This window comes from Sphaeramia orbicularis, chromosome 3 (genome assembly GCF_902148855.1).
Source record: "Sphaeramia orbicularis chromosome 3, fSphaOr1.1, whole genome shotgun sequence".
In the NCBI taxonomy this organism is placed as follows: Eukaryota; Metazoa; Chordata; class Actinopteri; order Kurtiformes; family Apogonidae; genus Sphaeramia; species Sphaeramia orbicularis.
In genome coordinates, this window is record NC_043959.1 from 14093277 (window position 1) to 14107414 (window position 14138).

A 14138-nucleotide genomic window follows, 5' to 3' on the forward strand; every position below is an offset into this window, starting at 1 on the left:
TGTACGTGCCTGTGATCTCGTTGCACCTCTGTCTCTCTCTCTCTCTCTCTCTCTCTCTCTCTCTCTCTCTCTCTCTCTCCTCCAGCCTACATCAGCAGCTCATGAGATGATGCACCCACAGAAGACCAACACTGTCTGAGCGGCAACAGGTAAGAGACTGAGCAGAACCTGCCTGTGAGAAGACTGAGAAGACTGCCTCTGAAATACTGTCTGTCCCCTGTAGGTTCTGAGGACACTTCAAAACTAACAAAATGTCTGGATTTTTCCAAATGTTGAGAAAGAAAAAGGAGGTAAGATTTTTTTATTTATTTTATTTTTTTTATTATTTTTTTATTTTTTATTTATTTATTTATTTTTTTAGATTTGAAGTAATTCTTTCCTGCTGTAATAATTCAAATCTATGTGAACATTCTGTACATTTAATCCACTTTTTATTCTGAAAACATGTTTGTGTGTGTGTGTGTGTATATATATACACATATATATATATATATATATATATATATATATATATATATATATATATATTTTTTTTTTTTTTTTATTTGATTTGCAGTCATTCTGTACTGCTGTAATAATTCAAATCTATGTGAGCATTCTGTACATTTATTCTGAAAACATGTTTGTATATGTTTTTTTTTCCCAGTTGATCCCTCTGATAGGGTTCATGGCTTTTGCTGCAACAGGAGCTACCTCTGCCTCCATCTATTTCCTGTTTACCAAAACGGATGTTATGTGAGTGTTTTTAATAGGGCTGTAAGAAAATATTGGTTCTGTAATATATCATGACATTTCATTTCATAATACTGTATCGATATTAAAAAGTACTGTATAGATATTTTTAGGTATTTATTCAAATGCAGATATTGTGGAGGTTCTTTTTTTTGTTTATATTTTATTTAATGTTATTTAACACACTTTTATTAAATAATGTTAGTTCCTTTGTTGGGATTGAACTAAAATACTGTTCTGATGTTAGTTCTGAACTAATAAAATATGAACATTTGAACAGGATCTTAAACTGTAATGTCTGCAAAATATGATTTAAGTTTTAACACAGGAAAATTTTATGATATAGCATTAGATCCTGTCGTGATTAAATAAAAATATGTTTAGTATTTGTTCATATTTCTGGTGCAATTCAATTTTTCCAGGAAATAATCTTTTAAAAAAAGAAACAAAACCAATAAAAAAATTGCCTTTTTAACAGTATCATGATATATCGCAATATATCGTATCGTGATCCTAGTATTGTGATTTGTATCATATCGTCAGATTTTTGCCAATACACTCTCACAGTTTTTAACTATTTTGATAAATTCATGTATCATTTTGTCTTTTTCACGCTCAACTGTTTTGAATCAGATTTTAGTAAATAATTTCACTTTTTTATTTGTAGTTTGAATAAGAGCAGAAACCCAGAACCGTGGGAGCGAGTCGATCCAACAAAACCACAAAAGGTAATTTCTTTATCATCATACATTTGACATTCTATTACATAATGAAGCCAGTGGATGGTTTTGGCTCCTAAACACTGATAGACTGGTCCATGGAGGTTGAATCTGCTGAGTCATTGAAGGTACGACCTTATCTAAATGTCACCAGCCCTCTATCAGGACATTAGGATGTTCATGTGTAACGCACGATTCAAACTCAGGAAGTCTATGCACCTTATACTCAATAACTGCACCAATTACTCAGATATGATACGTTTATGTAAATATCTAGTTCTCTTAGGGGTGTCAAACTCATTTATATTCAGGGGCCACAGACAGCCTAATATGTTATAAAGTGGGCCGAACCAGTAAAACAATATAAATAATAGGATAACAACTTATGAATAATGTCAACTCCAAAGTTTTTTCTATGTTTTTGAGTGAAAAAAAGTCAAATTCCATTATGAAAATGTTTACATCTACAAACAGTACTTGAGCATAACATGATCAAATATGAACAACCTGAAAATTCTTAAGAAAAATAAGCTAATTTTTAACTAGAAAAGCACTCGGACAGAGCAGACCTCCACCAAGGCAGAAGTAAAATTACCCAAAAATGTTTACATTTACAGTCTAGCCTTTTACAAATAATATGAATAACTTAAACAAATTTGAACAACCTGAAATGTCTTAAGAGTAGTATGTAGAATTGTACCAATATTCTGCCTGTTCTTAAATGTTTTGTGCATTTTTGATTCACTGTGATCTGTAAGTTGTAACACACATGTATAAATGATAAACTGAGACGTAATATTGTTAACATTGCACTTATTTTTCTTATTTTTAGGTTCATATTTGTATGTTATGATATGTTCCAGTACAGTTCATAGATGTAAACATTTTAATACAGAATTTAACTTTTTTTCACTCAAAAGCACAGGAAACTCTGGAGTTGACATTGTGTTCTTATCCTGTTATTTATATTATTTTACTGGTCTGACCCACTTCATATCATATTAGTCTGAATGTGGAACTGAACTAAAATGAGTTTGACACCCCTGTTGTAGAAGATGACGGTGTTTCCATGGTAACTACGGAGCCTCTGAACATCCAAATGGGTCATATCTGATGACCATGAAAAGATGAAGAACTGTATTTTCTACCAATTCTTTACATGTATTGATAGGATTAGTGGATCAACAGGAGTTAAACAGTTTACCAGGCACATGCACACATAGGGCCCAAAGGGGGCTTGAGCCCCTGCCCTTTTTGCCTCGTAGAAAAAGTGCCCTTTTTACTTTTAAAAAATAAATAAATTCCTGTTCTGCATAGGAATGTAAAAGAAAACGGCTGTATAAAAACACCACGGTTATCTACCGTACGCATTTCCTTGAAATAGCGCGTCATGGTATTGTGTGTGTGTTGAATCTGATGTCGCTTCTCTGTCCGCTGTCTCTCACTGAGGGGCGGGGCTTCCTCATGCTGCACGTTCACACACTTGTCCAGAGAGAGAGAGAGAGAGAGAGAGAGAGAGCAAGAGAAGTACAGTCCGCGGTCACATCTCCACTGTGTAGTTCCAGCACAGATGAGACTGGACAGTGGATTGACTTCAACCTTTGTAGCTTATCAACCCCCCCGCCCCCCCCCCCAACATTACTGAACCACAGCAGAAACAGGGGGAATCATTCACTGCTTGATTTTACTGACAATTTACATTTGTTTCCAGATCTTGAGTTTCTTGTGCCTTTGCTGCTGTGAATGTTTCTCCAGTAGGAACAGGAAACTCCAACAGCAGTCACAGTCGGACTGGTTTATGTGCAGCCTGGACTATTTAATGAAAGCTGCGTTAATGTGCACCTTGGGAAAAATATCATATTAGCCTTAGCTTACCCGTTTGGAAGTTATGACTCGGTTTTGGGGAGTCGGGAAATTGTTCTAGTTTATTGTGTAGCTCATCTCAGGTCTCAGACTATTTTAGCTATACTACATTAACAACAAATTATTGAGATCAACATGTTGACTGCAGTCCTGTAGGCATGCAGGCTGAACTACAGACTAAACAGGACTGTTTTTCTAGTATTTATTTCTATATTTTCGTCAATGTTCAATGTTTCACAGTTGAATGTTCATGTGGTACAATCTTTATCTTCAACAATACATAGCCTGATAATAAGCTGACGTTTTATTGCTTTTTAGAACTGCAGCTGAATCGCATGTCCTCCAAACCTCAGTATTATGATACATTTTGACAATAATTTGTTGACACAAGAGAAACAGCAATTGCATCACTCACAGCTACACAATATACACTACTATGTTGTTGTTGTTGTTGTTGTTATCTATGGCTACTTTATTCATTTTACATTAAGCCACATATTGTGTTATTAAGGCCTGAAAAAAATTTGGCACACACATACTGCCCTTTTGTGACTTTGAGCCCCTGCCCCTCGATAATCATGTGCACGTCCCTGCAGTTTAGATCAGTAGATGGTTTAGGTTAAAGGAGGACGTTTGGGTCTTTGAAGGTTCAGTTGGTGTTGTACTTTTAAACAGGTCCAGTGAAGTTAGTTTTCTTTGTGCTGTTTTCCTGCAGCTCCTCACCATTAACCAGCAGTGGAAACCAGTGGAGGAGCTGGAACTGGTGAAGAGCCTCACCAAGTAACAGGTGGGCTCAGAGTCTGGGTGTACGCCTGACCCCCCCTCCACCCCCCCATCAGTCGAACAGAATCCTTTCTGCACAAACTAGGACTCTATGACACTCAGTGTGCGGAAATGCTTCTGCTCCACTGGTGGGGGTTCAGCCCTGCCCTGAGAGGACCACCTCATCTGCTCATCTGCTCACTCCAAACGTGTGTGGCAGATTGACGTTATTAGATGTGTGTTTATGCTGATGTGTGTTTATGCTGATGTGTGGTAGTCTGAGCAGGACACTAGACTATGTGGTTATTACTGCAGTTCTGTCTCCATGTCGAATCAATATGCAATACACTGTATAATGTAGAATTAATAAATTATTATAATAATGACGTTGTCGTCGAACTGTCTTTGCTGTAACTGTTTAACAGATGTTTCATTTCCTAAACTAGTACCTGTTGTCTGAACTGTTTTTGAGATCTGCAGCTGAGGAAATAATTCTGGATCCACTGTGAGAAATGAGTGAAAAGGCAGGATTTAAAGATCATAATATGATTTATAAAGAGATGGATGGATGGACGGACGGATGGACGGATGGATGGACCCATGGATGAATGGATAGACGGACGGACGTACGTATGGATAAACTACAAGTTTTACTTTTGTTTTGTCTCAGAATGCTTGAGTTTTCCAGAATACAAACAGAAGAACAGTCAGAATCCGTCCGTACTCATACGTGACCTTTGTTTGTGGACATTTAATGACTTTATTCAAACAGTTGTTTTGGACGTTTTCCTCCAGAATTTTGTCCGTATTGAACCTTTCAGGAGGAAATTACCACCTTATAGCGGCTCAGAGGAAACATGGGTTTCCTCCAGACCATGATGGTGGAGCCTCCAGTTGAATGAACAGCAGAACTGTGACAGAAAAACAGACAACCTCCACTTCATTTGACTTTTTAAGCATTTTGATGAGTGGTGCAGAAGTTATTCAGCATTTTACAACAATGTGGATTTTTTTTTTAGCTGAAATCGATTTTCAGGTTTAACCAAGAAATCGAAATGTACAGAATCTACCTTTAAATAAAACAGAACACAAAGAAAATTTACTCAAGAAATAACAAATAAACAAATAATCTATAGACGACTCATCTTTAATAAAACAGAATATGGGACGGCTACACTGGTGGACTCCTGTACGGGTTTTTTACAGACATTTCCAGTTGGTTTGATAATTATTTTCAAAGCTGCAACGATGGTACTTTGTTTCATGGTCATTTCATTGTGTGTTGATCTGTGAACATAACATGTTATTTTAACATTTCAAATCCCAGTTATTCATGTTTATGTTGTACATAAAAGCTGATGTTTATTTTTTTATCACACATCATTAAATGTTGGATGTTTCCTCCTCACCAGTGGTTTGAGTCAGTCAGACATTCAACACCAAATAAAGATTTGACAACAGCCACGTTCCCAGTTTTATTGTTTTATTTAAGTCCAGTGGAATGACCAGAACAAAGGTAAGCTGTAAACCAACTGAGGATTCAAAAAGACAAGTGTAGTTTAAAAAAAAAGACAGAACACGACCAGGCTGTGCGCAAAAGATTTTTATAGTGTCTGAAAGTACACGTGTACGACAGCGTATGAGCGCCACATAAGAAAATAAATACACTTGTCACTATGAGAATAAAGTCATTATTTAACGAGAATAAAGTCGTTAATTAATGAGAATAAACTCATTATTTAACAAGAATAAAGTCATTATTTAACGAGAATAAAGTTGTTAATTAACGAGAATAAAGTTGTTGATTAACGAGAATAAAGTAATTATTTAACGAGAATAAAGTTGTACTTTTATGAGATTAAAGTCATACTATTTTGAAAATTCAACAGAGTTTCCGGTTTTACAGCGAAGGCGACAAGCGAAGCAACAGCTTTCCCTTCTGTTGGACTCCAAACCTCACAGTAGAATCCCCACAGTTTGTTCAGAAACACCAAACCTTCTCTGTTTAGTTCTCTGGTGTTTCCACTGATAGTCCTACAGCTGAACACTTCATCAGTTTCTCCTCCACAAAAGGAAATTTGCTACAAATCAGTTCAGTTCTTACAACAAACCCAAATGTGTGCAAACTCGCTTCAACGTCCTTTGACTAATGAGAATGTGTTGATGGAGGATAGACTCAGTATTTATGTCTAAACCCCAAATGAAAGAAGAACTGCACTAAATGTTTCAAATTCTACATTATTCCATGAGTGGGTATGACTTCTCATTATATTATGACTTTATTCTCGAAATATAACAACTTTATTCTCCTTAAATAATGAGTTCATTCTTGTTAAATAACGACTTTATTCTCGTTAAATAACGACTTTATTCTCATTAAATAATGACTTTATTCTCGTTAAATAATGATTTTATTCTCGTTAAATAACGACTTTATTCTCGTTAAATAATGATTTTATTCTCATTAAAAACTTTATTCTCATTAAATAACGACTTTATTCTCGTTAAATAATGACTTTTTTAAAACTACGACTTCATTCTCGTTGAATAACGACTTTATTCTTATTAAGTAACAACTTTATTCTCGTTAAATAACGACTTTATTCTCATTAAATAATGACTTTTTTAAAACTACAACTTTACTCTCGTTGAATAACGACTTTATTCTCATTAAAAACGACTAAAGTTAGAGTTAACGCATAAAGATGGAAGAGCAGAAGCAGCACGTTATCCCTCTGAATGGAAATATGAGGACAAAAAGTCTCCAAGACGGAACAGTTTGGGACACTTGAAACTGTTGAAACTGTTGAAACTGTTGAAGGTGTTCAATAAATGCGTTAAGTACAGATATATTTCAGTCTTTAATGAGTCTGTTTATGCAAAATGAAACATGATTAATATAGATTAAAAATGAATGATATTTAATCGTGATTAATCAAAATTAATCCACAGTAACCCTGTGATTAATCTGATTAAAAATTGTAATCATTTGACAGCACTAGTTTTAGCATAAAAAAAACATAAGAATGTTAACATTTACAAACTATCCATCACAAAAAATGTGAATAATCTGAAATGTCTTAAGAGAAGTCAGTGCCATTTAACAATATTCCACCTGTGACAAAATGTTTTGTGTATTTGTAGATCCACTGTGATCTGTCAGTTGTAATACACATGATAAACAGATTCATAAAATTGTTGAAGCTGTACTTATTTTTCTTGATAAATTTCAATTTGTTCATAGTTTTTCATATGACTCACATTTTTTTAAGAATAATTTGTAGATGTAGATGTAAACATTTTCATACTGTAATTTTATTTATTTTTCATCCTAAAATGTAGAGAAAAGTTTGGAGTTGACATTATTTCTATATTATTATATTATTATTTTACTGGTCTGGCCCAGTTCAGATCATCCTGGGCTGAATGTGGCCCCTGAACTAAAATGAGTTTGACAGCCCTGAACTAGAGGATCAACCAGGTGGGAAACATTTCAGATTAGTAGATGCTTTTGGTTGTCCTTATAGGTTAAAAATCAGATATAAAGTCTAATGTGCAGTTATTCTGAGCAGATGAATAAGGCTGTCTGTGTGACGGCTTCAGTAGACAAAGTCAGAATGTGTAAAGAGGTGCATGTGTGAAACCACTGAAAAACCATCCGGTAAACAGGTCATGTGCTCAGTTCACCGCTACAGGGTTTTCAGAGACACCACTGTGTGTGAAAGTGAGAGAAAATCCTCTTAATGTCCATTTAATTTCTGAGAACGAGAGAGAAAAATGAAAACCTTTCACTGTAAAACCAGATAAGTAATGAGTAATGAAAACTTGAGTGTATTAAACTTAAATGCTTGATTTGAATGGAATTGCTATTTTAACCCTTTCATGCATGAATTATGAGAACTAGAGTAAAGATTTTTTTTTTCCTGAGTGCTTTTTTTCCTCTTCAGGCATGAAAAAAACAATGTGATTGAATTTTTTTTAATGAACCTATTTTTCATGGAGTTACAATAATGTCCACGCAGCTGAACACCATGGGTTTAATTTTTGAAGCAAAGAAACATGCATTTAAAATGCAATATCAGAAAAAGATAAACTGTCTGAAAAAAATATGATTTTTTAAAATTTATTTATTTATTTTTTTTATGCAGGTAATCTGATGTTTTCTCACATTTGATCACACTCTAATACTAGTTATCACTCACTTCATGGAGATAATATACAAAATGTTTTTTTTTGTTTAAGAAAACTGTCAGTTACAGTCTAATAACAAATGACAATTGATTTACACTCAAACAAGTTCGTGCAGATCAGGTTTATCAAGAACAGCAAAGTTAGAGTGATGGTATGAATGCCAGTGTATTATGGGATGGTGCATAAGCGTCCACTGTGCTGGCTGATATGGAACTAAAACAACAAAACCCATGAATATACAAGAGAACAGCTGTGGAATAACTGTCCACTGGAGTGACCAGTATGCAAGAAAGGGTTAAGTCCAACACACTAAATGCAAGTTAATTTAACTTAAAATTTGTTGCAATGTCAATTGCTTCGTATAATCATTAACTTAATATCATCAGTTAATTGGACTCAGTTCCAAGTTTAAATTAAAATCTTTTGTAGTATAAATTGCCTTAAATAATTACTCAACTTAATATATTAAAGCATGGATGGAAGTTAAGCGGAAAGTTAGTTCAATGCAATTTGCCACTACAGGAAGTGCTTTTAATTTGGTAAATTATAATGATTTATATAGCCCAAGAACAATAATAGATGAACAGTAAATCCATTGTTCGTCCTATGGCTCTGACTCATGGTACAGCTCTACAAAATATAATAATAATAATAATTATAATAATAATAATAATAATAATAATAATAATAAATTGCATTTATGAAGCACTTTTCATTCAGCAGAATCTCAAAGCGCTACAGAGAGAAGACAGTCCAATAAAAAATAAAAATAGTGTTATCAGGAATAAAAGACTAGGCGAGTAAAACAGAGTATCATGGCGGCCCAAAAACACAAAAACAAACACAAAAAGGCCAATAAACACTGACATACACACATTCATTCCAAATGAACACTAACACCACAACCCCGCTGAACCCCTGCACAGAAAAAGAACACATTTACAACAACATGCCCAATACCCACAATGCAATGCACAGATAAAAAGGTGTGGTCAGGACTAAAACTGAGTGATTCATTCAGCTTAAACTGTTTCATACTTTCGACTATGTCTACAAATTAGCAGAATATACTGAACATTTTATAGTAATGAAATAAAACTGAAATCATTTAAGTACATTGTAATTACAGTATTTTAGTAAATACAAAGTCTGGGCTTACAGTGTTGCTGTTGCAGCTGTAATCATAAATGATTAAACCCTAAACAATGTGTGTGTGTGTGTGTGTGTGTGTGTTGGAGACAGGGAGTGTGTATGGGTGTTGTTTCCTGATACGACTGAGTTAGAAACCCATTTCCTCATTTGGTTTCATTTGCATGTGAGTTCACTGAACATATACAGGTCAGACAGAGTGCACAGCCGTATGTCTCATAATAATAAAAAGAAGGTAGACAACGTGTTAAAGATGAACCAGGAAGAGTAAAAGTTTCACTAAAAGACAATGTAAAGTTATTTTATTCCATTTGCAGCCCTTTACAGATTACTTTAATGTAAAGTGAGTAGACAGACCTCTTCTTCCCCTTTTTGTTTTTTTGTTTGTGTAAGTGTACGTGTGAGTGCGGGTGTAATGTTCTTGTTCTGACACACATATACTGGATATTATATAAGACTTTTTTTTATATTGTCATTGTTCTAATTTCAATAAAAAGAGTTTAAAAAAGATGCAGCAGGAGTGGTTTGAGTGTCTGTGGGTGAGGACGTTCATGTCAGAACTTAATTGGACTTATCAAACTCCATGCAACAACTGAAGGGTTATTTAAAGAAACAATGACAGAAGAGGAAGGACGCAGTGCGTGGTGTCGGAACGTGTGTACGTGACCGGGTTAAGTCACCACAGACCATGTGACCTGCAGGTATCACTAACAGAGCATGAGAAATGACAGACAGAGCTCAGCGTGGGTTAACAGCAGCACGCAACACTACAGTGGTAGTCTAAGGACGTAGAAGCCTGTGGTCTGAGCATGTGCGGAAAAGATCTGCTTTAACCTCCTGTGACCCAGGAAATGTCAGCAAAGTACCAGCTTTTTTTGTTTTTTATTAAATACGTGTCTATATTGGAAACATCAGGAGGCAACAGTTTTTAACATTTTTATAGAATGTCCTTTGTGGTGGACAGTTTTCTGTTCTTTTTTTTGCATAAAGTTGTGAAACTCTAGTCCAAAAATGTGGACAGAAAACCCATAACTGGGTCTGAGGAGGTTAATCTGTTTTATTTCATATTTAGGATACGTACGACAGGAAAAGTTAAAAAGAGTTACATGAAACATCGTTGCTGAATGTCAGAACGCTGACAGACTAAGCTTCGATCACAGCTTTGTTGCCTGTTGAGTTTTATTTATTTGTTAGTTTTATTTTTAATAAAAAGCATTTTTCCTATCACTATGGTTTAAACCACAGGTGTCAAACATGTGGCCCGGGGGCCAAATCCGGCCCACCAAAGGGTCCAGTCCGGCCCCCTCACAATACTAGGATCACGATACGATATATCACGATATATCATGATACTGTCAAAAAGGCAATTTTTTATTGGCTTTGTGTCTTTTTTAAAGATTATTTCCTGGAAAAACTGAATTACACCAGTAATCTGCAGAAATACTAAACACATTTTTGTTTGATCCCAACAGGATCTAATGCTATATCACAAATGTTCCTGTGTTAAAATTTAAATTCTGTTTTACAGACATTACAGTTTAAGATCCTGTTCAAATGTTCATATTCTATTTGTTCAGAACTAACATCAGAACATTATTTTAGTTCAATCCCAACAAAGGAACTAACATTATTCAATAAAAGAGTGTTAAATAAGAATAAATAAAAGAAAAACAAAAAAGAAAAACAAAAAAAAATAAAAAATGAACCTCCACAATATCTGCATTTGAATAAATACCTAAAAATATCGATACAGTACTTTTTAATATTGATACAGTATTGTAAAATGAAATATTACAATATATTGCAGAACCGATATTTTCTTACAGCCCTACTTTAAAGTGCAAAGTCTCAGGTTTCAGAAGGTGTTGGAATTTTTCCAATTGCACAAACAGTGACAGAGTTCCATCCATCCAAACTGCACATGTGCAGGACAAGGTTATTATCGTTAACGAAAACTAACGAAATGATGAAAACTAGAATTGTAAAAACATTTCTGTTAACTGAAATAAATCAAAACTAGAATTAAAAGAAAAAAAAAGATAACTAACTGAAACTGTATTGTGTGTTTACAAAACTAACTAAAACAGATAAAAATTCCCTTCGTTTTCCCTTCGAAAAAAAGTCAAAACTAAATAAAACTAGAAGCACTCGGAGAGCGCAGACCTCCGCCAAGGCTGATTAGTGGGCCTCCCCGTGGCCCCCCCCCCCCCCCGATCACCACCAAAATTTAATCATTTCTTCCTTATCCCATCTCCAACAAACCCTGAAAATTTCATCAAAATCTGTCCGTAACTTTTTGAGTTATGTTGCACATTAACGGACAGACAAACAGACAGACAGACAGACAGACAAACCCTGGCAAAAACATAACCTCCTTGGCGGAGGTAACTAAACTATAATGAAAATCTAAAACTATTCGAACCTTGGGGCAGGGTGTGTCAGCGATGACACATCAAGTTTTTAAAGAGTTTAGAGGTTCCGCTGACGAAACAGTGACATGACTGTTACACAACACTAGGAAGTTCAGTGTTCTACCAAGTCTGTAAGCTAACAATAGAAGGAGTAGTGAGTCAGTAGTCCCGCCCCTCTTATCCAAATATGGCCACTTCCTGCACCTCACAGCCAACATGGCGACGGTCCCGTCACAAACTCCTAGTTTCAAAATGACAGTTCAGAACATCAGTTTAGTTCAGAGGTTTTTCTGTGGGATTCTTACACACTGATGATGATTTAATATTCTTACATGTCCCACTTAACAGCCTCCTAGATCAGTGTTGTATAGTAACAAAGTACAAATACTTCACTACTGCACTCAAGTGTGTTTTGACAGAATTTGTACTTTACTGAGTATTTTTTATTCTGTTTACTTTCACTTGTACTTCACTACATTTCTTACCTCAGTTACATTCATCTACTCACATAAATTTTTAACGCACAGTATCGTTACTCATTACAAAAAGTAAATTAGTAGTGGGATCTACTTCTTCTTCCGCCTAGGTCAGTGTGTACTGCGTCACACTTCTCAGTCAGTAACTCTGACTCATTCAGTCTGTTCTGAGCAGAAAACTGAACAGACTACAGTGAAAAACAGTCAATATGCTGCTGTTCCGTAACAAAAACTAGTGAATGAGGGAAAGGATCAACGTTAGATGGTTTTGTTGAGGTGTTACATGTTCAGTATTTTCATGTTTCATGTTAACACATTCATGTTTGTTTGTCTGTTTATTTATTTATTTTGATTTTTGCATTAAAATCAAACAACAAAAGAATTATATAAAAGAAAGTCATACATTCAAAAAGGAGCGGGACGAAGTTTAATTTAAATTTTTAAAGTTTAATTTTAATTGAACCCTTTCATGCATAGTGGTCACTACAGTGGACAACTATTCTACAGCTGTTTTCTTGTATATTTTATTTTATGTATATTTTATATGTATATTATATTTTTATATTTTGTTTTTTAGTTTCATATCAGATAACACAGTGGACGTTTATGCATCATCTCATACACTGCAATTCATACCATTACTGTAACTTTGCTGTTCTTGATAAACCTGATCTGCACAAACACGTTGGAGTGTAAATCAATTGTTAATTGTTAGACTGTAAATAACATTTTTTTTTAGGTTTTTTTCTTAAGAAAAAGGGTTTTTTTTTTTTTTTTTGCATATTATCTCCATGAAGTGAGTAATAACTAGTATTAGAATATGTTAAAATGTGGGAAAATATCAGATTAGCTGCATTAAACATGTTTTTATTTCATTGTCTTCATATCATTTTCTGGTATTGGGTTTTAAATACTCATTTCTTTGCTTCAAGAATATAATGTATGGTGTAGCTGAGTGGGCATTTTTGTAAATCCATAAAAAAAAAAGAACTCAGTTGTATTGTTTTTTTTTCATGCCTAAGGAGGAATAAAAACACTCAAAAAAACCCCCCAAAACTCAACTAAGGTTCTCATAATCCATGCATGAAAGGGTTCATTTAAAAAATTTAAATTCGGCTCTGTTTTTCCTGAGTTAACAAGATAATTATCTTGTAAAAACAGAGCCGAATTAAATTTTTTTCAGAAAACAGTATCTCGTTAATTCAGAAAAACAGAGCCAAATTTTTGTTTTAGTTATTTTTTCTCATAATTACAAGATAACTATCTCATTAATTCGGAAAAACAGAGCCGAATTTTATTTTTTGTGTGAATGCAATACGCGTCTGTAACAAAGTACACAGTTCTTTTTTTTTTGTTTATTTGAAAAGAAAAAAGGGTATCAATAATGCTCACTGAAAGGAAGAAAAAGAAAGAGAGAAAAAAAAGATTAATATAAATAAAGTAAATAAGTAAGAAAAATAAGGATAATAATAATGATATTAACAAGTTTGAACACATATCCAACCACACTTCTAGGATATTAGACAAACAAAATGATGCATAAATACATATATAGGATAAGTACTTATAAATACTAGATGCATAAAAACTTTAAGTTCAGTAGCATTTCAGTTTGTGACTTGAACTTCTAAGTCATTTTTTGGTACCTGGACGTCTACTCAAGTGTGACTTTCCAGAACTTTATAACTGTCCTACATTGTCTGAAAGACGTCAAATGCACGTGTGATGTCAAACGACCAGTGTTCAAGTGTTCATTTCAGTCATCCTTTGTGTCAGTGGGGGCCCCACTCATGAGGATGATGCATTAAAGTGAAAAAGAATGAAGTATAAAGAGT

The 14138-nt window shown here is 34.4% G+C and overlaps 1 protein-coding gene across 2 annotated transcripts; it reads left to right on the forward strand.

Annotated features, from left to right (window-relative positions):
• Nucleotides 1-5540, forward strand: coxfa4l3 (cytochrome c oxidase associated subunit FA4L3). Of its 2 annotated transcripts, XM_030131147.1 has the most exons (5): nt 1-149; nt 224-290; nt 647-735; nt 1400-1460; nt 4030-5540. In XM_030131147.1, exons 2-5 carry the CDS (start codon nt 252-254, stop codon nt 4096-4098), a joined length of 258 nt encoding a protein of 85 aa, XP_029987007.1. In that variant the 5' UTR covers nt 1-149; nt 224-251; the 3' UTR covers nt 4099-5540. The 2 variants fall into 2 exon arrangements, with proteins under 2 accessions (XP_029987007.1, XP_029987006.1); XM_030131146.1 differs by lacking the exon at nt 1-149 and having other exon boundaries at nt 150-290.
• Nucleotides 5541-14138: the final 8598 nt, after the last annotated feature.